The sequence below is a fragment of the Buteo buteo genome, chromosome 7, assembly GCF_964188355.1.
Source record: "Buteo buteo chromosome 7, bButBut1.hap1.1, whole genome shotgun sequence".
In the NCBI taxonomy this organism is placed as follows: Eukaryota; Metazoa; Chordata; class Aves; order Accipitriformes; family Accipitridae; genus Buteo; species Buteo buteo.
The window spans coordinates 41,176,965-41,203,952 of NC_134177.1; the positions used below are offsets into that span (position 1 = coordinate 41,176,965).

A 26,988-nucleotide genomic window follows, 5' to 3' on the forward strand; every position below is an offset into this window, starting at 1 on the left:
CTGGGATCTTTTGGGTGCCTACCAGAACTGCCTTGGTAATGGTACTATGTATTTACACCAATTCAGAGGTAAAGGTATATAATGATTCCCAATTTCAACAAAACCAGCATTTTCTGATCATATTTTCACTAAATTGAATATAGCAATTTTTTTCTGGACTTGACACCTGATTTTCATCTTAGTCTGGACATGCTAATGTCTTTGTTTTTTCTTTTATGGAATTCTGATTAGATAATCCTGAGATTTGAAAAAGAGTTGGGGCCCAAAATCTCTCGTGGAAACAGACCATTGATTTTCTGGGTAGGCAAACAGTGATACAAAAATCATTCTGTTATATTTTTAGATATATCTGTAAGAAAACCATAAGGTTATGTTAATTTTACATACCCTAAAGCTCTTGTTCACCAACTGAAATAATGTGTTAAAATGAATCAGGAAACAATGAACTATTCAAAAAACTGTGCTTTAAATGGTGCTTTTGGTGTGTGCCCTCAGTCACACATCAGGAGCCCATTTCAGTGGGGAAATACAATAGAGTAAATAGAAGGATACCTGACACTGTGTCCAAGAGGTGCCAGGGCCTGCTCAATCCCTGCTGTGTGTCAAGAACTGCGAAGGTCTTTGTGCACTTCTACACCTCAGGAAGGCTGAGTCTTCAGCCTGCTTATCCTAGGAGACGCTGGAAAAAGAGAGATACAAGACTTCATTCACAGCTACCATGAGCACATCTTTAAAGATTAAATTTATGCCAGCCAAGCATAATCCCTTTTAGTTTTCTCAAACCATTCTGTTTTCGGAAATTGAGGCGTTATCTCAATTATTTAAGTGTACGCTTCATTTTTTCTGAAGTACTCTGTGAGGAACTTGTGAAACATTCAATTTTAGGTTTAGTTCTTCTAGGCTCTTAAAGCTGTGAATTTATCATGTCCTGCGTCAGACATAGCATTGGAGGTGATACTTCGCTCGAGTAAACACCCTGGAGAGATTGCAGAAACCTGCCAAATCGGACCTTCTGCCTTTCACTCATTTCTAGATTCACCATTATGTACCTTACGGAGCGTGCCCGGTGATTTGTACAAAAACCACACAGAGACGTACTCAAATAGTATCGTCAGCGTTTGAGGGCAGCAGAAACGCGTTCCCTGAGAGAAAGAGACGCGTCGAGGGAAACGCCGTTCCCCCCGAGCCGGCGGCCCGCCCTCAGGCGAGGCACGGCCCCCCGCCACCAGCCCCGGCGGCCGCCCGGCCCGGCCCCACCCCGCCAGCGGCGGCTCCGCGCTTCGCCCCCTCCAGCCTCCCTAAGACACAACGGCGCCCTCTCGGTTGCCGACCCGCCACAACCGGGCGGGGGAGCGGCCGGCCCCGCCACCCCCGGGCTGCCGCCCGCCTCACGCCGCCGCCGCCGCCGCGGTGTCCGGCCCCCGCCTACCCGCCCGTTGCCAAGGAGCCGCCGTTGCCATGGGAGGCCGCAGGGCGCATGCGCGCACTTGCGGAAGTGCCCGGATGCAGCGGGAGGAGGTGCTGCCGCCATATTTGCCCGGAGAGCAGCGAGCTGGTAGCTGCTGAGCCCCCCAGACCCCATCGGCTTCCATCCGCCCCGTGCAGTCCCCGACGCCGCCCCGCCTGCAGGACATGGACGATCGGGAGGACCTCGTCTATCAGGCCAAGTTGGCTGAGCAGGCTGAGCGCTACGATGGTGAGCGCTGGCTGGGAAGGCCGTGCAAGGCCAAGGGGAGAGGGAGGGAGGGAGCGGCCACAAAATGGCGGCTGGGCGGGGAGGGGGGGCAGGGGTGGAGGAGGGGGGCACAGACAAAATGGCGACTGGGAGCGCCCCGAGGGGCTGGTGGAGCTGGGGATGGGGGGCCTGAACGAGTGGGTGGCTTGGGCCTGGGCGGGGCCCGGTGCGGGGGGCGGTGGCGGCAGAAGCCGGGAATAAAATGGCGGCCGCGAAGGGCGAGTCCCGGGGGGGGCAGGGGAGCCGCCCCCGCCTCGGGGGGCCCGACAAAGAGACCCCACTACCCCTCATCCTACCGCTGACCGGCGCGGCTTGAGGTGGTTCTGTTCGGCCCGGGCCTTGCCTACCTTCGGGCCGGACCTCGCCGAGCTCGGCGGTGTGGGGCTGAGGTCGGCTCGCCGCAGACAACGCCCAGTGCCGTGCTCTCCGGAAGGTGGGTGCCCGGCTCTCTCGGCCCCTCGGGAGGCGATGCTGGGGAGAGGCTTGCTCGCCGTATTGGGTCCCGGCGGAGGGGGCTAGCGCTTTTCTTTCTTTTCCTTTGCCTTCGCCTTCGGTTGGAGATATTGCTGCCCCTGGCAAACCCAGAGCGAGCGAGCTCTCACCCTGGGAGGATCGAGTACATGATAATTCATTGCCTAAAGAACATGCATATGCTTTCATTATGTGGTAGAAATTATTACGGATCATTTTACTTTTCCAGCATTGTCTTTTCATTCTTTTTCTCCTGTAAGTTTGTGCGCTATGCCTGATTGTTTCATATCTGGGGAAAAAGTGGTAGAGGGGAGGAACTGGCAACCCTGGATGGCGTCTCTTGCCCCCAAAATGTCTGTCCTGCCACTGTTTCTTTAAACATATTTCCCTTGCATATAATAGAAAGGGCCTTTAATTTTCTCAATGATGTTACTCTTCTGGGACTGTTACTTTTGTCCTAAGACCTTATATTTATTCATTTAAAGTGAAATAAATACCCTTGTGTGTAAAAAGTGTGAATGAGTTACACTTCATTTAGAGGTAGAAGGACACTCCAGATACTTTCTGTTCATAATTTTCCTAGACAACATGACCAGGTTCTTGCCAAATGATGTATTTTTACTGAGTTGTGCTTAGAAGGCTTCTGATAGCACTGTTGCAAAGCAGCTGAAAAATGCATGTTCTGGGAAGGAAAATAGAAACTATAACAAAAAAAAAGAAGGCCTAAGTAAGACTCCCTTCTGTGACAGTTCCAGTAGGGAAATAAGGTAGAACTAAGAATTCCACTAAATGAGAGCAGTCAGCCTCCACAATAACTTTAAGGACTTATAGAAAAAATGGCCCCAGAAAACCAGATGTTGGGGTACAAGTTAATTGACTTGGGCACAGGGAAGCATCCAATTCCATATTCCGCAGTAAGTGTGCAAATTCTGTTGGGGGTTTGGGGTTTTTTTTTCCAGTGTCTGATTGCCTACCCTAAAGTGTGTGAGATGGGAAGATGCATTTCCTTCCCCCTGACCCCCAGACCAAATTCCAGCAGCATTCCTGGTGTTGGTTTGGTGAGTAGGGAGGAAAGAGTTCTCCACCTGAAATGGATGAGTCAGTGCAACTGAAAGTGTTGGCTTTGGTTTGAGTGGAAATGCAAGTTGGACGTTTGGCCAACATCCTGGAGGATTCATCATCTTTGGGAACTTTTGAGGCATGACTGTCTTTCTGGTGTTATTCTTAAGTCATCGGTAAATCAGTTCATTATAAAGTAATCAGATTCTACCCCATTGTAGAGATCTGCAATGCAAAACAATCAGACTTCCTGTCAACTAATAAAAATTTATTAGTAGGGATTGCCTTGGCACAGTGTTTCCCTTGATGGACCTTTTTTTTTTCTACCAGCATCATGAATGTTTGCAAAACAAGCTGGCTGCATCAGAATTTAAAGGACTTCTTATGCTGTCTCGCTTCTGAATGGTAATGAGACTGTTACCATTTAGGAGGGAGCACTGAACTTAAAGTTGTCATGTTTAAATCAGACTTCCAAAGTTTGTTGGAATCAAGTTGGGTAAACAAATTTAAGGTGCACCCGCTAGTTCTGCTAGCTGTTCTAAATGCATCTTCATGGATCTTGTGTCCATGGCCTGGAAGAATATGTACTGTAGATACTGTTTTAGCATCTAATTCTGTATTCTAGTTTAGCTGAAACAATTAAAAATTTTTGGCATAATTTGTTCTTGGTTATGTGAAAAACTGCAATTCTGCCAAGATCATAGCTGAGACTGCTAAATAATTCTGTGAACAAAATTCTTTGGGGAGCAGTATGGTGAAAGTGTAAGTTATTCTTAATTTTCTCTTCAGTTTGATCTTTGAGATACATGAGCATAAGGTCACAGTTATTAATTGGCACACAAAATGGTGCAATGGTAAGTACTGCCTACAAATACGTTGGAATACAAATCTTTTGAGTAACTTGAAAATGCGTGTGGAATGACAATTTTTTATGTTTAGTGCTAGGATAGCATTAAGATGTGTCCCATCTTCTTTCTCCTTGAGACTTTAAGAGAGTGGTGTGTGGTAGGTTGTTTTTTTTTTTATGTATGTTTCATGGCATTTATAGCAGCACTTATGGTGGGCATCTAACTGTAGCTTCTTTGGTGTTACTTACCTGACCCACTTACAGAATTTATGAAGTCTTGGAAGCTGTACTTGTGAATTGTTGGAAATCGAGGCCTGTATCTGTATTGTCCTCAGTATATTGGCCCAGATTAAGGGGACAACTTTCTAGGTACTTCTGCAGTGTAAGTAGCACTTAAGCCCTGATCTGTAGAGGTATTAAGAGATTTGGATGTCTGACTATCTTCTCAGATCTGCTTAGGCATGTCATGACAAATCACAAAATGCCAGGAAGCTTACTTATAATACAGGAAGCTTCTTGAGAGATCTCACTTACTGCTGTTTCTTCAAAGACTATTATTAACAGAATAATATATAAATATAAATTGTCTTTTTTTAAAACAATTGGAGTAGGTAACATTGTGGTGGTTTGTGGAATTACCTTACTAATATGTGAGTTCTGTGTATTAAGAGAATGTGTGCATCTGCATTCCTGTAGACTGCTGCTGAATGTCGAAACCAGTTCTTCATTGTGGAAGCTAGGTAACATCCTTCTTTTAATCAGGTGAGAAGCATACTATGACACAAGGTAGACTACAAGCAGATACTTAAACTCTTAAACAGCAGTTTTGTACTACAGGTCTTGAAGTATATGGCTTCAAATTTATGTATAGTGTAGTTGAGGTGAGGTGAAACAGGTGGGTGGGGGGGTGTTCCCCCCAAAACCAGATAATAGGTCAAGGTACAGGTTAAGAAGGAAAAAACCCCCTATTTTACAGCTCTCCTGATTCCTAATACAGCAAGCTAACAGCTGACTCCTACGTTTTTATAGATTGTCTATCAGGGAAATGTGCCTTTATTATGAAGGCAGTAAGGTGTGCAGCAATGGACTCAGTTCAAGATTTGAACCTGTTTTAGAAAAATTTCTCTCATAGTAACAGGTCTTGAACTTATAGCTTAATGAAGAATCAATCAATAAACTGTCACAAATTAGAATTTAAGTTGCATGTTAATTTTAGTTTGCAGAGGACCTGTCTCTTTCAAGCAAATGTCAAGCACACTTAAGTTTGTTTGTTTTTTCCTTCCCCCCCACATTAATGGTTAGTACTTATACCTGTCTGTCAAAGGTCTTACTGTTCTAGTGACGTGGTATGACTGCTCTCTTTGTCTCTGAATTGGGTAGATGTGAAAGTGCTAAAAGGCAGAAAAAAATGTATCCCTAAGAAATGTAGGAATCTGAGGTAGGTAGAGTATGGCCAAGACAATGTTGGAGGAATTAGATTGTTAATTTTTTTAAGTGGTAATTGTTCACATACTGGGCCATAAAAAATGACTTCTGATCATGAGGACTTGTGTGAGAGAGGGCCTTTTTCTATAATGGCCTCCTTGAATCTCCTGAGGTACCAAGAGCAACCAAAGGTGATGAACCTCTACAGTTAGATGGTTTGGTTCTCTGCAAGGAGTCCGGAAGCTGAGTTGGTGTGTGTTACACTTGAGTACTTGTATTACAAGATTACTTAGTAGCAGATCGCAGTCAAGTGGAGAAAAGGATGATGAGGCTCAGTCTTTAGATTTGCCTAGGTTTGCTTTCAAACTAAAATTTTTGTTAAAAATACTGGAGAAACCCTCTTATTCAGAGAAGCATATGTTCACAGTTTGAAGAGATGATAGTGATGACTTAAAAATCAGGTTCTTGTTACAAGAAAGACTTGTGATAGTCCATAGGATTGATTATGCAGAAAATACAACTGTTGCTTGGATAATCTGGTTTTAACCCATGTATTTCTCTGACTATAAATATGTACTTGTACATAAAAGTACAAGTATGCTTTGTAGGACTGTATATTGCAGAGTCATGCAATCAGGTGTTGGAAGTGTCTTGGCTGCACCAGCCATTAAAACCTTACACAAGGAATAGCAGTATAACCTGCTGCTTTCTCCACAAAATCATAGTCTAAGCTACTGTGTGGGATGGATATTCTTTGGTATTTTTTTTGCCCTCTGCCTGTTGGTTGTCTTGACTTCTGGGAATATAGTTGTTAGGTTCTTTTATGCTTGTTTGTATGAAACTTGTACATTGTGGTAAGCATGGTGTGCTCTAGATAGGGAGCTTAAGATAGGATTGTCAATTTTTAGTACCTCAGTAGTTGCACCCTGCTTTTAATTGCCTGTAATAATCTACTCGGGGTGCTTCAAGCATATGAAGACCTTGAAGAAAAATAATGGAAACTTTTGTAGTGTGTAAGGGTAAATGTTGTGTTCATTTTATGCTTTTAGAAACTAAAGGTGCTGTGCTGCGAAGTGGGGTGAGCTAATCTGACAGCTCCCTGTTGAAAGAGGGATGTCCTCTTTTCCCAGGCTATTTCTCAGGTTTACTCGGGTTCTAGTCTTGCCCTTAGAGCCAGTTCAGTTCTCTAAATTATAAGCAAGATTATTTTTTTTCTGAGCAGTTGTTTTCTGAGCTGGTGACCTGAATCAGCCAGTTGAGGGGTCAAAGAAGTGTTGAGCTGACATGATGGAGTTGATAGGTATAGAGGGGAAAGCCACCTGCCTACCTCCCCGCAAGCTGCTGGACTGGTTTAGCCATCTCTTAAGTCTTACTTGTCAAATGCAGGATTTCTAAAGAGAACAGAAAAACTTGATGTGGGCAATGTAATAGTCTGTTCAGAAGAAGAGTTCCTAATGGATGAAAAGATGAGCCCTATCTTCTCTTGGCTTGAATTTGGAGCCAATCATTGTAGTGAATAGGATGGTGCCCACTGATGGCAGGTGGAAGCCTGCAGTTCTAGGGAAAATGCAATCTATGGGCATTAATCTTCAGTTACACTCTTCACAATGAAGAAAATACACTTGCCCCTGTTTCTTGAGCTCACTCTTGTCTTTGTTCTTAGCAGTTTGCTGCTACTAAGTTAGTACTTAACTATTTGCTTCCATTTTTCTGGATAGCTTACAAATGTTAGCATGCTTCCCAGCACAGATCACTGTGTGATTCTACTGGTGATCCTCCATTCTGAACACTTGAGTCTTATATTCATACCCTGTTTCCTGTCTTTCAGCCAAGTGTTTATCCATGTGAGGACTTTCCTTCCTATCCCATGGCAGTTGAGTTCCTTAAAGAACCTTGGGTGAGGGACCTTGTCAAATGCCTTTGGGAAATCCAGGTAGACTATATCAATCATGTCTTCCTTGTCCATATGCTTGACTCATTCAAAGCATCACAGTAGATTTGTGAGGTATTACTTGCGTTTACAGAAGGCCACGCTCTACAATATAGTGTTTATGCATATACCCACTCATTCAGGTTTTTTTGTGTAATCCCTGTTAACTTGACCCCTTGTAAGTGTTATGTTAATGGGTCTGTAGTTCCTCTTGAGTGTCTGCTGGAACCCTTCTTGAAAATTGACATAGTGTTGGCTGCTTCGTGTTTGCTGCTGCTACTACTAAAGTCTTAACTGAGAGCTTATACGCAACAGTTTAGGATCAGATACTTTGAGTTCTTGTGAGTTGCTACTGATCATCTTTTGTTCATTCCAAGAATGAAAAAGTACAAGACTAGTATTGTACTGAGTCTTCTCTGAATACTGGTTATGGTGCACAATCTTCTATGGTGAACACGTGTGGGAAGACTTGTTTTTTCTGCTGTATTCATCACATCCTCCCATCACACTGGATGCTCATTGGCAGCTTTTAGCTCCTGAAATGTTGAAATAGTGAGCAGCAGCTTAGAAGCTTGGAAATCTTGGTCTAGTTTATTCCTCTTGGACAAGGGGAACAGAAAGGATTAAACTTAAAACACAACTTCAATTTTCTAAGTGCTGTGCTTCTGCTACTATTAACTTCCTAGTATTTAAGAATGCCACCTGGATTTTCCCTAAGGTTCATTTTGATTTGAGCCTTCAGTATGATGACCATCAAGTCATCCCCATCCCACCTTTATTCAACAAGCTCTTTTCTGTTCTTATTTTAACAAGCTTTCTTGCTTAAGTAGTTCCTATTTTGGAAGTTAAGCACACCAATAGTAGATTTTCTAGCTCTTGTTTTTCCTGCGGTAATGTTGAACCAGTGTGTGTGGTGGCAAGGGATAGTTATTTCAGCATTAAGGTTGAAGTAGATTCTGTGTATTGTTGAAAAGCAGATTAGGAGTGCCCCATTGTATGCTATGTAACTAGATGCTTCATAAAACAAACAAAAAATCAGACATCATGGTTAGTGAGAGACTTAAGCACTGTGATACCTGAACTAGAGGTTGCAAATACTGTAGTTTTGGCCCAACAGGCTCTCCTCTTTAGTGCATCAGCCCTTGTTTAGGCCAAGTGGTTTCTGTTAGAAGCACAAACTTTGATAGGACTGTCAGATACTGATGTTTGATATGTGGTGCTAGTTCTTTGGTATGGTCTACTGTTTAAGTTTTGTATCCTATATTGTGAAAGTTTGTAGTCTTTCCAATAAATTCGGTGTACGTCACCTGTTTCCATATTTCCTTACATAGGGATGTTCCAGTTCCCCCAAGTTGCTTGGATTTCTAGAGTTTGAGAAGCAACAAATACTTAAAAGTTTCTCATCTTTATCTGGTAGAGAGTCATTCATTGTTTTGTGGCCTAATAAGTTTCCTTATCGACTGTGGCCTTTGTACAAATCCTGTGGGTTGGCCTCTAGTATATGGTTATTAAACATATGCTTCTTAACACTTATAAACTTCCCGATTACTTTTTAGCTTAGAGTAAGGCATAATCTTTTGTCTTTCACATGAAAACAAAACCCAATCCTAAGCCACGTACCAGGCTGTTTTAAAACTTTTGTAGGTAGCACTCAGTGTAGTGGCAGCTACTATGCAAACCCTTTTTGCATTGCAAGCTATGCATGTGTGTCCCTACTGTTACTTCGCAGTGGCTGGAGGTGAGTCAGCAATGTTTGCGATGAGGAGCCAAGCATCTTAATCATAGTAGTAGAACGTAGGAACTTAAAGAAATGGCATTATTGCAGTTTTGTAGTATCTTAGGCAGTTGTTTTGAGTCTCAGTTAAATACCTTTTTTCTGTAAGAATATACAAACCTGATCAGACCAAATGTCTATTTATTGTGATATTTCTTATAGTGATGAACAGCAAATGCTTGGGGAAGGATATAAATCTAGGGCAAGCATGTCATTCTCCAGAATATTCCCTATTCTTCCACATCTTACACTTTTGGGATTTCCTGCTCTGGTGGTGGCATGATCTGACAGTAGCATAATAAGGTAACAGCCACAATCAACTGAGAGGCTGGAACTTAACCACTTAAACTACAATCTGTCTTTTTGAATCTGCATAATGCTACTTTTTCCATAATGCAGTGTAAGCATCTCCGGATTGTGTATGCAATGAGTTGTCATTATTGCAGTAATCCTTCTTACCGAAATGTAATCTTGGACTAGTATTGTCCTGAATGGTCTCTGAGCTTTTCACCTCCTTGTGGAATCTTCCAGATAGGTAAAGCTGCACTTAGAGTATAAAATATTTGTTCTATTGGCAGGCATAGATGGCTTTATTTTTTTATAGAATTAGTTTTCTATTGGAGAAGATACAGGTAAGCTGTCGTCTTGCTTTTGTGTTGCCTGAGTTCTTAAGATTATTCATCAGGTTTAAACTTTCAGGGCTGGCTTATGGCTTTACCGTGGAAGACATAATAATCATTTTGTCTTGTTGAAATACCAGCCCAGATTTTTGTGTTTTAAGTAAAATTGGGCTCTTCACTAAATTAGAAACCTTTTTCTCCAACAATTTTGTAGATAGGCTGATAAATCTTTTCGGGTAAGATACTTGTTTATGGGTGGGATCCTAATCTGTTGTTGTGTATTTAACTAGTAACAGGATTAAGATTCTGAAGAGAAGACCTTTCAGTTCCTTTATCAGTGTATTGAGAGGCTATGTACCTAGTATGAAGAGTTGGTGAAGCTTGAGGGTTTTGTGCTTCAGTACAAATGGAAGAAAGCCTCAGGTGCTCCTCCCCACCCCACAGTGTCTTACTCTTGATGGTTGTCACCTGGCAAAAAGTCTGTTTGGCTTACTAAAAACACGTGGTTGTAAAAATCTTGCGGTGACAAGGCCTGTTTTCTGGTACTGGTTCTGAGAAGTTGACTGTTTTCTTTTGGCACCATTTTTTCCATGGTTATGGTGGTTCTACAAGATGATAGTTAATGACCTTTGCAGAAGACTGAAGAGATGCAACAGGGCGAATATGTAGTGGCAGAGGCTGTGCTTCTTGGTAGGACTGGGTCTTGGGTATGCCTCCGTAAAAGCTATTGCTCAGCTTAAATGTGGTTTGTCCTCCAGTGCAGAGAGATTTTGGACCTCTGTTTCAAGGGCTTGTAGATGTTTAGGCTAGCAATGGATATAATCCTGCAGAAGCTAAGCAATTGATCAAATTTGTAATTATATGTTTGAGTGTGTTCTGAGAATCAGATACTCATTTACAGGGAACAGCAAGTCTTGTGTATAGTTTTTTTCCTTTAAATTTCCATGTTAGACAAATCTGCGTCTAGGGAAGAGATTGTGAAGGAAACCTGTAATGTAGTTGGTAAGCTTCCCCATTTTTTCCCCCCAGTTGTTACAATTTCCTGATACAGGCCAGAAGATCTTGGAAACTGTTACTGTATGTGTTTCTCAACCTCCACACTTCTGGAGTAATTATTACATGTGTATCATTGTTTATTATACAAGAGATAGGAGTGAATAGGGTTTTTTACTTCATCAAGAAGCAGGTTTTCTATAGAAGTGTTGTAGTACATACCATAGTATGGCTGAAGTGCTCTGTAGTTAATCCCAATTGGTAAAGCACAGAAGAACATAAACTGTTTTAAAGAAAAGCTAGATTTTCTGTAATGTGTGTTGCGTTATGATGGTTAGAGACTACCTGTGGGGTGCACAAGGTTGCAAGTGTAATTGAAAAAGACATGGTGTACTTCAGAAACCTACCAGTTCCAGAGAAGGTATTAGTGTTGTTCAGTTTTCTCTGGCTTTCATAACTTCAGAGAAGATCTAACAGGACAAAATTAATGTGATCTTGGTTAGTTAAGCTTGCCACACATCTGAAACCGTGCATGTTTGATTAAAGCATAATGGTCATACTGAGTCAGACCAAAGATCTTCAGAGTGATGGAGGATGCCTGGGAATGAGTATCATAGATGAATAGTATGACATGACTAACCCCTCCTTTTTCTACACTTAAATTATTTGTATTTACATAGAGGATATATCGTCAGCTCATGAACTTCAACAGCTAATGGTTGAAGGGAGGGCTATGCATTCACAAATACAGGTTAGTTTCTTAAACTGCAGATGTGGTGCAGTTTCAATTACTCCTCTTATTTGAAGGCAGTTAGACATTAAGCTTAAAGACAAGCCCTGTGTTTCTTGCTGGAGCTTGGCAAAGGTACCCAAATTGCAGAGACTGTAAGTCTTAATTCCCATTTGTCATCTTTGTTCACAAAAATTAACACAGTTAGGCCCATTATCTTTGGTGTAGCTCAGTTGTTTTAAGAAACTTCAAAATACGAGATGACTTAACTTGCATAATTTAAAAAATTTACAGCTTTGAAATAAATTCTTTGTATAGATGGTAGGGTCGTCCTTCAGGAAATAAGTCATAGTGCTTGCATTATTTAAATTGCATATTGTAACTATATCACATTGCCTCTAACTTAGCTAGGTTAAATTACAAAACTGCATGCTTGTGTTAATATTGAATGTATGTATGTGGAGTGTTTTAGGACAACTCTTGAAGTCTTCAGCAGAAACAATTCACCATTTTGCAATAGGATGGTGTTTTGTAAAAGTTTTATCAAATCCTTGGTGGATTTTTTGTTACTTTCTGTGATTCAGAGAAGCAAAATCTACTGGTAGAGGTGGGGATTTTTTTTCCACTTCTGGTAAGAATAAGTCCCTATACAATTTTGTCGTACACATGTGGAGACCTGTTGGAGACTGATGACATTGTTCCTGCCAGGGAAAAAGATTGAGCTTATAGTTTCCATTGCTCAAATAGCTTATGCCTGTTAAGATTGTGATTTTTTTTGCACCAGAGGAAAAGATTGACAGTTAAGCTTTGTTAGTTTCCCATTGCTTGTGCTGCCGTGACACAGCAGAACATAAGGAGGTAAAATAACGGGGGAGGGATGATGTGTGGGCGAGGTAAATAGGCTACGGAACAGTAAGGCATCGTATTAGGGGAAGCATAGCCTAATAACATCATCGTGCTTTTGGCAGAAGCTAAGGATGTCATTCTAGTGTCCCTCTACCTGCAGGTAATAGCTATGAAGCAGTTGTCCTTTTGAGTAGATGGGGTAGTTGGGGCTTAGTCTCATTAATTATTAGTCTTGTTTTCTGTCTGTGGGATTCCCAACGGTTCTAGAAGGTGGAAGGTAAATGGTAAATGAACTGAAGCACTGTGTGGCAGGACAAAACCCAATTCCTGGATGTCTCATACTAGGCTCTCAATTAGTATATATTTAACATTTTTGGCTTTTATTTTTCTAATATGTCACAAGCAATCATAATGTGGTTAGGTAATGAAAGGATTATAACCTTCCTTAAGTAGTTCAAGCTTTTGCTTCCACTTGAGTGTAGGAAAGCTATATTTAGTAATAATTATTTTAACCTCAGGTTTCAAGTCCTTTTTGAAAGGTTTAAACTATAAATAATCAGTTTGTATTTTGTGTGTTATTTTTCAGTGTAAATAGCTGCTTGGCATGGGTAGATACGGTTGCTCTGGGTATCCTCAGGATTACTTTCCTGTTACTTCTCCAAGCACCTAATTTTTCTTCTGGTGGTTTCCTCTTGGAACTTTGACTTGCTTCCCTAATAACAGTACTTATACTTCTCTATATCTATTCAAATCTGGATTTTTTGGGGGGGAGGGGGGGGGTTAATTGCCATGTTACACTGTATTCCAGTTGACAAATCAGTGGAGCATTCTGTAATTCTTCAGTTTATCCTTCCTGTGCCGAAAGCCAGATTACATTTGCTCATGCTTTTCTCACTATTCACTGCCTTTTCTGAAGCACTTTGAAGAACACGCATTCCTGTGGGATTGTACTGATAACTATTATCCACTGTGAAAAATGTGCTTGCTGCTAATGCTGTATCCTTTTTGTCTGTATCCTAAAACAAAACCAAAAAAAAACCCACAACAAAAAACCAGTTATCTTTTAAAGAATTTTTTTGGACCCTTGTCAGATGCATTTAAAAGAATATCAGATACTACTTTCTGTAGATGCTCGTATATTTGTTTGGAACACTCGATATAAAAGTCAGGAATAACTGTGTATGAAAGGAGGCGGGAGCCTATTTTCATAAGCTATCATTATCATACAACTTCTATTGAATGATTTGAAAGATGCTTTAGCTATGAGAATAACTGTCTGAACTTTTCCTCCTAGAAATGGTTGAATCAATGAAGAAAGTGGCTGGAATGGATGTGGAGTTGACAGTGGAAGAAAGAAACCTGCTTTCTGTTGCATATAAAAACGTGATTGGAGCCAGAAGAGCTTCCTGGAGAATAATCAGCAGCATTGAACAGAAAGAAGAAAACAAAGGTGGAGAAGATAAATTAAAAATGATTCGGGAATATCGGCAAATGGTAAGATGTAGTTGGTGTTATGCCATAATGTCATTTAGTTAAGGTCCAGTTATGTTACCCTTGCTGTAAGCTGCCCTGGTATTCTAGATTGCCTGCAGTGTGGTGACCTGTAATAAAGTGACAGTCTTGAAAGGATGAAGTTTGTTCCTTGTCTGAAGAATAAATATACTTAGTGAAGGGGAGAGGTTGGGTGTTCTTGTGTAAACACTCAAAAGGCAGTAGACTCAAAGGAGAAAGGGAGGACTTTTCCTTCAGTGCATCTACATATCAGCTAAGCATTTGAACTGTGCTGGCACTTTGCTTCTTCCCTACTTAATCAAGTGTGAGGCTGTGTATGCTCAGGAGGCCTTGTTCTTTCCACTCCAACCTGACTTAGCCCAAGCAACTTTTTATTGGAAAAGTAGCATGTCAAAGGAGGTGTATGGCTGTTAAGTTTCTACTTCTGATAAAAGTTGCTTTGGATCATACAGACTTTGACACTTGGTGCTGTTGCAGTACTCTGTCCTGCAGAGTTCAAAATATTAACACTGTTAATTGAAATGCTAATGGGGAAGGATGTTCAGAGTTGGTTTTGGCATAAAAGCAGGCAGTGTAAAGCCAAATGGCCGTTTTATTTAACTCCTTTACCTTGTCTTTTATCACTGTGGTGGTTGCATTTCATGTATGTTGGCCTTGTTTTGTTACTTTTTCTCCCAGATGAAAACTTGGCAGGAGTTCCTGTAAACTAAGTGCTTAGCAGTTGGGTAACAGTGAATAGTTGCCTAGTTAGTCTTGTACAATTGGACTGACAGACCTATTATTAGCTCAGACAGCTATGCCTGTGTTGAAATTAGTGCTGACAGAGTATGGCTTCTTTGACAGCATCTAGTTCTTAAAATGTAGATTTTTATTTTTCTTTCTTTGTCCCTAAGCTGGTCAGTTACACTGATAGCAGTTAAAGCAGTCAATATGGGATGAAGCACTCCATGTTCCTGGGAATGGGGGATGCTAAGATGTCATGGTCATCTCAACTGTGAAACTTGTATTTGTAGTGACCTCTAGGGCTTTGTTATTTTCTCTCTCTTGAGAGGGGAAAAATTGATCCACATAACTTCATGCTGAGTCTAGTCAGTCTGTGCAGCTTTACCTAAAATGGAGAACTTGGAGCAAGCTTTGACTTTTCATCAGTAAGAGCTAATGAAACCTTAAGCTATTAGAAGAGTGAGCTGTTGTTCCCCCCCTTCTCCCTTCCTTAAATGATGGTTTAGCACAGAGCAGGCATGCTCCCATACTGTTTAAGTCTCTGCAGAAATGTGTGGGATTTAATCTCCATTATTTGAGGACAAGCGCCTCCACATGGTTCAGCTCTTCACTTCCAGAGAAACAGTGGGGTCTATTACATCACCTGGCACCGATTCATATACCACCAATGGAAATGAAGTTGGCTTGGAAATCTTTTCTCAGGAATGGCTCTGGACTACTTTCTGTTGACTCACAGGGTTTCTGTTGCTCCATGGAATTGTTAAAGTTGTGAGTTTCTAATTTTATGCTGGCATGCTGAGGGGATGAGGCTCTGCCAGTTACATACAGTCCCAAATACTATTTCTTGATGGGTGTCTAAAATCTTTCTAACAGAACATATAAAATAAGACAATAGCTATATGATGATTGTTTATATTTGTCTTACACTGTCTGCTTCCAGGTTCTTTTGCCAGCGTTTTGTGGGTGGTTACTATCTTCTGCCAAAGGTCCTTTAATAGTGAAAAGACTATTTTCTCGTTTTTGAAAGGACTGTAAAAAAGGTGTTGTTCTGCATCTCTCTTTGTAAAGAGAGCAAGTATCATGCAGAACAGACTGCTGTGCAAGAAATCTATGTATGTACTCCTTGAAGTATCTATTGAGAGAGAGTGCCAGATGAAGTGCAGTGCCATGCCAGCAGTATCTTCAGCTGTTGAATCCTTAAAGGGAATAGCCATCACAGTTGCTTTAGGTGGAAGAGTGCTGTGGATAACTGTAACGTAGTTCCATACTGGAGAAAGACTAGCTGTGTTTACTCAATTCTAGCCTGAATTTTCCAAGAGGTTTCTATGTATCATCTGTAGCTGAAGACCAGGTCCTGTTTGTAGATGCTGGGAGACTTACTGTGAATTAGCATCTGCTATAAGGAGATTGTTAATGGGTTTGGCAAGATGGCATGGGGGCAGTAAGGGCCTGAAGAACACATTGCAAAGGTTTGGATGATGCTTCTAGCTGTTGCTGCTGGAACAGTAGCACAACTGCCCTGTTGTCGTGCTCAGTGCTTCTCTGAAGAGATAAGGTCCAGTGCAGGCTCAGCAGATTTTTGGTTATTATGCTTTGTCAACAAATAGGCACTCTTGTAGCATTTTTTCAGAGTAAGTTCAGTGTTGTTGGGAGACCCTTCCCAGGCTTGAAAGGCTCTGAAGAAGGAGGGGAAAAAAAAAGGCAACCAAAACACTTGTCTGGGGAGTGACAGGCCAAGTTTAAAGCACTGGGGAGTTGGAAAGAACCAGCATCTCTAGAAAAATACATCCCTCTCCTACCACCAGAACCAGGTGTGACTTTGCTCAGCTATAGAGTGCTGCTTGAGTTGAAATGGAAGGTGTAGTTTGTGTGCAAGTAATTATTTGACGGTTTTGGTCTACATCAGTATTTACTGTCATTTAGTACATGGCTCTTAAAAAATACTGGGAGTTTGTTTGAGCTACTAGCCAGTGTGACATGGGGCAGAACTCAAGGGATGATGGTGTTGTCAGAGTAGGGCTGGGCTGGTTTTGTCCGAGCTAGTCAAACTGAGAGATGATGGAAGGTGCCAGGCTGTGCCTTTACCCAAACCACTTAAGATAAATGTAACAAAACACATACATAGCCATGGGGAAAAATGCCACTTACTTGTTTCCTTTGTAGACAGGCTGCTTTTCTGGGTCCTGTGGCCATTTGGATACACAAAAGTAGAGCCTCTGGCTTTCTCATCTGACTGCATCTCTGTAGATAAGAACACACTGAGGCTTGCATTCTTCATCCTTGAGAGGATGAAGTGGTTTATGTCTGCACATAATGCAGTTCACTTCCTTGCAGTAAAACTAAATCCCTTCCCTAATAGCATATGGCAAGTATTCGCCTTCCTCTTACTGGTCTGTATTTGTGGCATGTGAGAATGTGTTTCTGGTGCTCTGACTTAAAACCTGGGTTGTATTCTGGGGCAGCTGCAAGGGTCTCTTCTTCCCTTCTTCTTAGAAAGGTTAGGCTATGAATTGGCATAAATGTGGGTGGTCTGTCTGTTTGTTTTGGCAGGGGTGGGAGGGAGGTAGGTTACAGGCTTTAGCAACTGTTTCCTACTGTTCTAGTTTCATGTTGCATGTCAGTTGTGAGGTGCAGCTATTTTGGGGGCTATGTATTAAAACAGGTCAAAGAACTAGTACAGGCTACCCTTCCCCTGGTTGCTTCTGATAAGTTTCCTTATTTAGATCACCAGGTGGTTTACAAGCTTTTGTATCTGCTAAGAACAGAGTCTGGAATCTGATTAAGCCAGCACTACCACTAAAATAAAGAGGGGCAGGATGGATTGCAGGGGCTTCTACACACTCATCGGGGTGAGCAGTCTTTCCTTGCTGGTCAGACCCTGTAGTGCCATATGTCATACTTGGAGGTGGAATGGTGATAGACCCTAAACCTACCTTTTCCGAATGCTCTGAACAGGCTTAGTGTGGGCTCTTGTGCTCATCTGCTGCTTTGCAGAGTTCATTGAGCCACTGTCTAGAACAGATCCTTTTTGTAAAAGAGCTTTTAGGGTTTTGTTGTGGTTTTTTTTTTGTTGTTTTGTTCTTAATCAACTTGATTTGTATTAAATCTTTTTAAACTAAGCTTGGTCAGGACATTTACATTGCCCTGGACAGCAGCTGATCTCTGATAACTTGTGTGACTGATCCTTTAAGCAAAGCTGAAAAAGGTCTGTATGAGATGAAATAGAAGTTTGTACATGTATGGTTATTTAACAGAAGAGGATTAGAAACTGATTTAATTCTTTGCAGTTTTGCTGAAGATCTCTCTGCAAAAGAAGTCATTGAAAAAGAGGATCAAGAGGAAAGAAGTTTGCAGGAACTGACTGCTGGCCAAAGGTTTTATAGCTTTTGTAGCCCAAGAATATATGAAGTAGACTCTTCTCAAGTGACCATATTTCAGCAACTTCCTTAAGCATTTGTCACATAACTTTAAGTATAGCATCTAACTTCCTCAATGTTAGGGCATTCTGCCATGGTTTATACATGAAATTTGCTGTAGATTAATTTCTCTAAAGGAACTTTTGCAAATCTGTTAAGTCATTTTGTACAAATCGGTATGTGTATATATGTGCCAGTTGAACATTTGTGGATCTATAATTTTAACAGCTTTTGAGGGTAGACGTTGTGGTTACAAACCCTAATAGTTTGGGAGCTATATGGTGATAAAAATATTGCATGGCAAGAAAAACGCTTAAAGAAAGAAGGAAAGAAAGCTGCGTGGGTGGGAGGATAGGAAGGGATAGTGGACTAAGTGGGGCTGCTCTTGTGATCCAAGACATGCAGTTTCTGGTAGTTTCTTGTAACTGATGTTGATGCCTTTGCTTGAAAACCTCTACTTTATAGTACATAAAAGTAGCTTGAGCCAGAGTTGTCTTCAGCTATAGCTATGAAAGTTACTTGTGAAATCATGAAAGAGCAGCAACAGGTTGCTATCTGCACTTAACTAACTACTCCTGCTGTGAATGACATGGGATGCGCAGAGCAAATCTGGTTTTGGCAATGTTGATGTCAAAAGACAGTTTTTAGCTTTTTGGGGTATGCTTAGTTCCTTTGCTTTCAGATGTGAAACTTTGTGGTAAAACCTAACCTCATAGACCTTGCTTTGTATTCTAAGTTAGAAAAATTGAAGGTGATGTGACCATGTTTTCAACTTCAGCTATTAAAATCCAATATCTGTTTTTAAATAAGGCTTTATATTATTGGTTTTCTTTGGCCACAGATCTTGCTGTTAGTGTTGATGATTTCTGCTTTTTCTCTCAGTTGCTGTGCTTTGCCTTTTTTGCCTGCTTTCTGAAGTCTGTATCTTCTGGAGTGTGTTTTCCTCTTGTATCTGACCTTTTTGTGTGTGTGGCACACCTTTATTCTGTTACGTTACTCCATGATTTGTGTCTGAAGGCTCTTCTGTTAAAGCTTTGTCTCCCAGGTAGTCAATAGAAACTTGTTCTGAAGGTGCCATTTAACTCTGGGGTGTAATGGAGTTTAGCAGATTTGTATTATCTTCAAATTGTCCCCTTCACCATTGCCACTTTTAGGGCAGCCTTCCAGGATCAAAGTAAGGAATTAGGAGTTGTGCAAGCCTTGCCATAAGGAATTATATCCTGAGACAAACTTAATGCAACTGTCTAGCAAGATGTCTTCCAGGGAATTTATAACTCCATTATTCAGTTACGCATTTCATCATACATCAGTCCTTGCCTGTTTTGTGTGCCAGCTAATTACGCAGAACTGTTTTGCTTAATGCACCTGTGGAACAGCTAAATTTTTTTTTTCTTCTGCCCTCCCCTTTGGATTTTTATGATGTTGCCTGTTTGATATTTGTATATTTTTGAAATAGCTCTTAGTCTTATGTGCTAACCTTGCCTCCTCTTTTCATTTTTTTTTTTGTTGGTTTTTTTTTTAATAGGTTGAGACTGAACTGAAGTTAATCTGTTGTGACATTCTGGATGTACTGGACAAACACCTCATTCCAGCAGCTAACACTGGCGAGTCCAAGGTTTTCTATTACAAAATGTAAGTATCTTCTTGTGAGGCAAGGACCTCTTACTGTCTCTGAACTAGAGACAGAAGTAAAGTAGCTATACATGTGTTTTCTGCCTACTCAACCACAGTAACTTCTAGAAAGAGGGCAGTTCAGTCATGCCTAACCAATAGCCCTTTTTGGCAGCCTTTGAGGTGTTAGTGTTCTGATTGTGTGGTTTTGGATAGAAACTGTTGTTTGGAATACCGTCATGAGAACTTAACATAAGCTGTTGTGCAGCTCTTGGATGTAAGAAAAAAAACCGTTTTTGTTGATTGAGCTAATAATGTAGAAATCACATCCCTGCTTTGGTGTTTTCTTGCATGAGCTGTACACTCCTCATAAAGAGCAGAAAACTAGGTAGATTGGTAACTGTCATGTAGTGTCAACTTCAAAATTGCATTATCAAATGAAATTTGGAGTATGTTGCTGTTGTCACTAGTTTGATGCATATTTTGTACTTTCTGAAGCATAGTTTAAATCTTGAAATGATCAGAGAGGGTTTTCTCCTGTAGTTGAATTATCTCTATCCTTTAGATCAAAAACTTGCCTAAGTTTAGATGAGATGCAGTTGCACAGAGACAGTTTGGTAATGGAGAAGGTAATACTATGATTTTGTGTACTACTGCAAGAAAATAGGGGAACCCAAACTGTTTTTCCTGCCTGATGGTTTAAAATTCACTCAGGTACTAATGCACTATTGTCTAGACAGTAATTCAACAGCAGTGTCCTTTGTGTGTGCTGTTAATTTAGTGGCTGGTGGGGGGAAATAAGGCCTACTGACTTCTTACTGTTTCTGTTTTCAGGAAGGGGGACTACCATAGGTATCTGGCCGAGTTTGCCACAGGAAATGACAGGAAGGAGGCTGCAGAGAATAGCTTGGTGGCTTATAAAGCTGCTAGTGATATTGCAATGACAGAACTCCCGCCAACACATCCTATCCGCTTAGGACTTGCGCTCAACTTCTCTGTATTCTACTATGAAATTCTTAATTCTCCTGATCGTGCCTGCAGGTAGGTAGTGCGTGGGAAGATGGGGAAATTTCATGTGAATACCAAACAAGCCAGAAGTGATTGCTACTTGGGTAATGGCTTTTCCTCAAGAGGAACACTGGGCTGGCTTTCTTCCTGCTAGTAAATGACTTGCTCTGAGGTCAATTCACTGGATAGGTTTTCAACTTTGCCATTTTCTTTTGAGTCCAGACCCATTTGTTTATCTGGGAATAGATCATGCATGAGAGGCAGAATAGTGATAACCTTGGATTGATCAACTAATGGCAGTTTAACAGCTTGCCTTGTTAACTCTGTGCATGCCCTTATCCTGCAAAAAGTATGAGGTGATTTAACTTGCTCCTCTTGCTGTTGGCTATTATACAAGGTTAGAGGGATCATGTTACTAATTTCTGTGAACTGTGAGTATGTATAGAATGACAATAGCTCATCTATCTGTAGGGGTCCAGCTTGTATGAGCATAAAAGTGATGATTGAAGCAAATACTGTCTGTCTTCTATTCCTGTCATTGCAGGCTATGTAATACACTTCCTTTTAAGCTTTTAGTAGACCCTGATCACTTGTACCGCAAGATGTAGAAATGTTGAATAAAACCAATATTCTTGAGTAAAAAGGTTCTTAAGCACACAAAGGTACTGGTTTTGGATGGGAGCTATTTAGATGAACGTCTACACATTGTTAAATAACGTAAAAATTTGTTGTAGAAGCTATGGATGTCATGTAGCCAAACTAGAAGATAGGTGTTCTGAGGCACAGGTTTATCATGTGTGCTTCTGGATTCTGTTTAGCAATATATGTTAAACCTGATTTGTTCTGTGCTTATAGGTTGGCAAAAGCAGCTTTCGATGATGCTATTGCAGAACTGGATACACTGAGTGAAGAAAGCTATAAGGACTCTACACTTATCATGCAGTTGTTACGTGATAATCTGACACTATGGACTTCAGACATGCAGGGTGATGGTAAGTAAATTGTGCTCTAGAACGCTGCTCTGCACTGAGCTCTGCCCAGAAACCAGAGCATGGAAATGTACATTAGTTTGGTGTTTTAATTCTGTCTTTCCTAATAATTGACCCTCCTGAACTTCTGTTTTTTCTTAACACTGGATAAGTTGATAGGGGTGGCACTAGCTTCTTTTGAGAAGCTTTTCAGCTCTCACCTGAAGGAAGGAAGTGTGGAATCAGTAACTTTGGTTTTTTTTTTTCTCCCTTCCTGGCTGTTTAGGCATCTGTGATTGTTTTAAAAGCAGTGACTTCATTTAATTCAGCTTTTTTTTCTTATGGCTTTTCATGTTCATATATGGTTGTCATTCCAACCAGATGTGACTTTCCAGTGCAGGAAGAAGTATCACAAATGGTCTATAGTTCCTAGTTCCCCTTTTCTGGGGGGTTGATCAACATTTCTGTTGGCATTTTAGTGGAAGATTTACTGCCATCATACTAATCATTTCACCTTAGAGCACCTTCTGTATCTTTTACTCTACTTAGGAAGAATTGAACATGAAGAGAAGAGGAAAAAGGAAAAGGGATTTTGTAAAATACTTTTACCAGGAAAAAAAAAAAGCTTGAGGAAATTTAATTTGCTATTTGAGATGTTTGCAGTACTTTAATACTCCCAAAAATGCTAGGTTGTGACTCGTGAAGTGGGCTATTGCCAGAGCAAATATTGAATGTATCCCCTGGCAGTACCAGAGGGTGGGACATTGATTGCTTCTGTTTACTAACATCTGATAGTTATTTAAATTTTTAGAAGTGTTTTTTGGCATACTGAATGGACTTTTTCCTCTTACACTTTTGCATACAATGCTAAATATAAATTTCCTCTGTTTAGTTTTTTTGAGTTACACCTTCTGTTTCACTGGTTATTGGTAGTGAATGAAATGTTCTCTATCTAGAAAGACTAAACTTGTGTTTTCTTCTGCAAAAATTATGTTGTGGAGAGACAAGTGGAAAGACCTGACTTTCTTTACTTCTAACTTGGAGTGGGGGGGAAGTCAGTCCTGTTTGAAGTATGTTAGGTACTTAGAAATGCACAGGGGTTTGAAACAACATTGCTACTTAACTTCAGATAAATAAATGAGTGTCTTAAATTTTTTGTAAGATGCTACTTGAAGTATGGTGATAGCAGTAGAGTCTTACTTTGGAGTATTTTATTGGTGTAGTGTCCATTTGAAAGCAATTGCAGAATCTTTAACTTTTTACTGACTACCTGTTTTTGTGTGAGATTGATGGGTTTGTTTTAAAGAAATACTGTTACTTGATAGCTTCTAGCTCTTTGCATAGATCATGAGTATGGAATGTTGCAGGCCACGCTTTACCCCCATTTCTTTGGGCTTTTGACAGAACTGGGAGAACTGTAAATGTGTGGGGTCTTGGATCCTAGGTTACCCTATGTCCTAGTGCTTAAGTCTCTTGCAAGGGACCACACCTTGCTTTAAAAGATGTAAGATTATCTAATAGCACAGAAGCATATGTGTATATCCTGGATGGATCTTGTACAGCCTTCTGCTCTGAATACTGTACGTGTTATTAGATGCCTTCCTTGCTGCCTTCCTTGCCATGGTTAGATATTGGAAAAAGAAATTTGTTCCTAATTCCTACAATTAAGATATGACCTTTTATTATTATTTTTTTAATGGAGCCAATTATCCTGGTGCTCTGTGGGAACACTGAGGAAGCCATTTCGGTGAAGTAACAAGGCTGGATTGGTGTTGCAAGATAGCATTAGAACATCTTCCAAAAGCTGTCTTTATTTGCATGTGAGCTGACTACTATGTCTCACGTATCTCGTATATTGTAGAAGTTCAGGATTATTCATGGAGGTTCTTTATATTTCTTTTTGCATAATCTAGATTTGAAATTGGTTTCATAATTAGCCCCATAGCATAGAAAATAGATATTTTTGTTCTTCCTGAAGTATTTCAGTTTATCCTAGTTACTGTTTATGATGCATGCGAGAGATTATGATAACAAAATTTAAAATACTGCAGAACTACTAAAATTTGTGGTGCAGTTTTTCAAGTCCACAAAAAATACGGTGTTTATGCGTAATGTTTAGACATAGGTGGAAAGTTAAGTTTTCTCATTTCTTCATGCGATGTTAATAGGCTGACTGAGTGCATTTAAAACTGTTGCTTCCAGAACTCTCTATTTCCAAAACGGGTAGAGCCTTTGAAGATTGGTAAAAGTTAATAGTGGCACTGGAAAAGATCATCACAATTACGAGTTTCCTAAGGGGTGGGGGAGACTTGAAAAGGGCTTGTTCTTTTGCATTAAGCTTTTGCCTGTTTTGATTTCAGGTGTGTAGGTTGTAGGGAATGACTTTCTAAAATCAGGTGTTACTCAGCTGCTAGACTTTTCCATCTCATTTACTGTATCTTTTAACCATGTCATAGACAAGCTGTTTTAGTTTATTTTCATGCTTGTAATGTCGTCTTCATATGATTCCTGTTTTCCCCTTCTTTCCTGCTGTATAGATTCCTAAAGGAAAGTCCAACTGTTCATTTCCTAAAAACTCTACTTTGTAAGTCTTCGTCATGGCTTAATGAACTTTTCAGAGTCAGTTTTCTTCCAATCACTAATGTGGCTTGCCTCTGTCACCTCTCGCTGCTGATAAATTGCTTGTATCTTTGACTCCATTCCAGGGCTAAGCAATGTTCTACCAATTTGTGACCTGTTACCTCTACCCAGGTCCAATATGCTTGACTAAGATCCAAAGTAACTTACATGTTTGGGAATTGAGCTGCATACCTGGATGGATATTAAGAATATTTGGGCATGAAAAGTACTTTCACAATCGCCTGTTACAGGAGTATTTGCTTAAGTGCGTTGGCTAGAGCATGCTCAGATCTTCTTTTAATCATCTTTCTGGGTTAGGGCATCTGCTTTTCTGTCTTAAATGATCTGTTATGTAATTTTAAATGTAAATATTATTGTTGTTCAATGTCAGATGTCTTGTGTTCCTAGGCCACCTCTTCCAAAATCTACCTTGTATTGTACCTGGTGATAACTCGGAATCTGGACATGCTCTGAGCAGGCATTCTGATTATATGCTGAAAGTCATTAGTCTCATTTGATTGGTTTTTATTGCAAATTAATTGTTTGAATGGGTAGTTTTTGTTTATTACCCTTAAGAGAGTACCATCTCACATGGTTAAGGATAATTGTAAAGAAAACATTTTTTGGTTTCTCTTATCAATTAACTTAATCATGCATGTGTTATGGCACTAGCTGAAATACATTAAATTTTCTCCTGTTGCAGTAAAAATTGGGCAAAGATGTGCAGAAGGCATTGCATGCATCTCACCCAGCAGCAACTGAAGTATAATCAAACACTTACTACCAGAGTCTTTATGGGTAGACTTCATTTCACTGCATGTGGCAGCCTGGTTGAATAGGTCTAAACTGGCTGTTTTTCAAGAGAAATTAATTTCCACAAAATGTTTTCCTTTAACCTCAAGCCTAGGGTTTCTTGTCGTGCTGGACTTGAAGTAGGGATGGTTTTTTTGTGCTCCTTCTGTTACCTTTAGTAATACATACCATCAGTGTTGTTTTATAAAACTGACTGTGGTACTTTGCTGTTGTTGAGACTTGAGTAGACTTGGGCAGAAATGAAAACTGTTTTGGTCTCATTTCTGTAGCTAGTGAATAGATGTCCTTAAGGCTCTCTGGAGTAGTGATGAGGTTTTTGCAAAGGTATTTTCTGACTTAAGGATGTTGATCTACAGCCACTCTGACTTCTCTTGGCTGTTCATCGCTTGATCAACAGGACTGATCACATGCGCAGTCTCAGTTTTCAGAAACGGTGGTTTGTTGTTTGTCCTTATGACAGAGTATGTCTTCTAATAGCCTGTGCTACAGTTCTGTATTGAGTGTGATGAGGTGATTATAAGGCTTAATTTCCATGGAAACGCTTCACTCAAGAACTGGCTATGTTAGGAGTGTGTGTCATTTATGCAAGTGTGTGAGCGAGTGTGTGTACTTGCATGAAACTATTAATCTCTAGATGCTTGTTAAGCCACTCTGCAGGTCTCACTTTTAAAAGTTAACGTCTTCCTTACTTTTAAATACTTTCATAGGTGAAGAACAGAATAAAGAAGCGCTGCAGGATGTGGAAGATGAAAACCAGTGAGACACAAAGGCCAACAAGAGAACCCATCTCTGACCACCCTTCCCCTTCCCCACAAAAACCCTCAGTGTCACTCTGAGAACCACCAAATCTGACTTTTACATTGGGTCTCAGAATTTAGGTTCCTGCCCTGTTGGGTTTCTTTATTTTTATTTTTTTTACACAGTTTAAAAGTTCTTAAAGGCAAGAGTGAATTTCTGTGGATTTTACTGGTGCCAGCTTTTAGGTTCTTTAAGACACTAACAGGACTGCGTAAAGGCTCTTTCAGCATTACTGTATTGTCTCCTGCCAGATGTGGTGAGATTGCCATTAGAAGTGGATGTTACACCTGAAGGCTGTTCAGACTTGTAGGGGAGAGATTTGTTATGGCAAGGTAGTGCGCATGTGGTGGCATTTTTCTTTTTTTATAACTGTTTAAACTGAATTTTATACCAATGTTTAAACTTAATTGGGTGTTTAGCTTGAAGTTACAGGTTGCATTGGGACATATTGTAGTGGTTTTACTGTATAAAAACAAAAGTTTCCAAACTGCTGAAATGTTGCTGAAAATCATGGTGCTGGTAACAGTTCAACAATCCGTGGCTGCTCATTCTTGCCTATTCTTTACTTTTCCTCAAAGCAGGTTAGCATTGAAGGTGGCATTGATAAGCCTGCATGCGTGTTCAATATTTTTTCTTTCTCCCTCCCCTTTCCCCATCTCCCTTCGCTCGCTCAACCTCTTTTGTTCAGTATGTGTAACTTGAAGCTAATTTGTACTACTGGATATCTGACTGGAGCCACAGATACAGAATCTGTATTGTTCTTACTGAAACACAGCATGGAATTAACATTAAACTTAAATAAAACAAACCTAAATTAAAAATGCCAAATACTACTATGACTTTCCTTTATATTTTAGTTATTTCAACAAGAATAACTTTCTCTTGTTGCTTGTAATAGGAACATTTGGAGGGGGGGAGAGAGAGAGAGAGAAGTAACCACATCATTCTTCAGACATGAGATAAAGATCCCAGTCTTGTGCGTAAGTAGCATAGCTGTGAGACCAGCCTCCTAGAAGACAGCCTGCTTTGCATCAGGAATTGTCAGAAGCTCTTCCACACCATTTATTCAGTATTTCCCTACCTGAATGCA

The 26,988-nt window shown here is 40.4% G+C and overlaps 1 protein-coding gene across 2 annotated transcripts; it reads left to right on the top strand.

Moving 5' to 3' along the window:
• The first annotated feature begins 1,460 nt into the window (after positions 1–1,460).
• YWHAE (tyrosine 3-monooxygenase/tryptophan 5-monooxygenase activation protein epsilon) lies at positions 1,461–26,726 on the top strand. 2 transcript variants are annotated; one of them, XM_075032642.1, is made up of 7 exons: positions 1,461–1,696; positions 13,725–13,924; positions 19,607–19,713; positions 20,527–20,733; positions 21,556–21,692; positions 24,206–24,252; positions 25,808–26,726. In XM_075032642.1, exons 1-6 carry the CDS (start codon positions 1,633–1,635, stop codon positions 24,211–24,213), a joined length of 723 nt encoding a protein of 240 aa, XP_074888743.1. In that variant the 5' UTR covers positions 1,461–1,632; the 3' UTR covers positions 24,214–24,252; positions 25,808–26,726. The 2 variants fall into 2 exon arrangements, with proteins under 2 accessions (XP_074888743.1, XP_074888742.1); XM_075032641.1 differs by lacking the exon at positions 24,206–24,252.
• Positions 26,727–26,988: the final 262 nt, after the last annotated feature.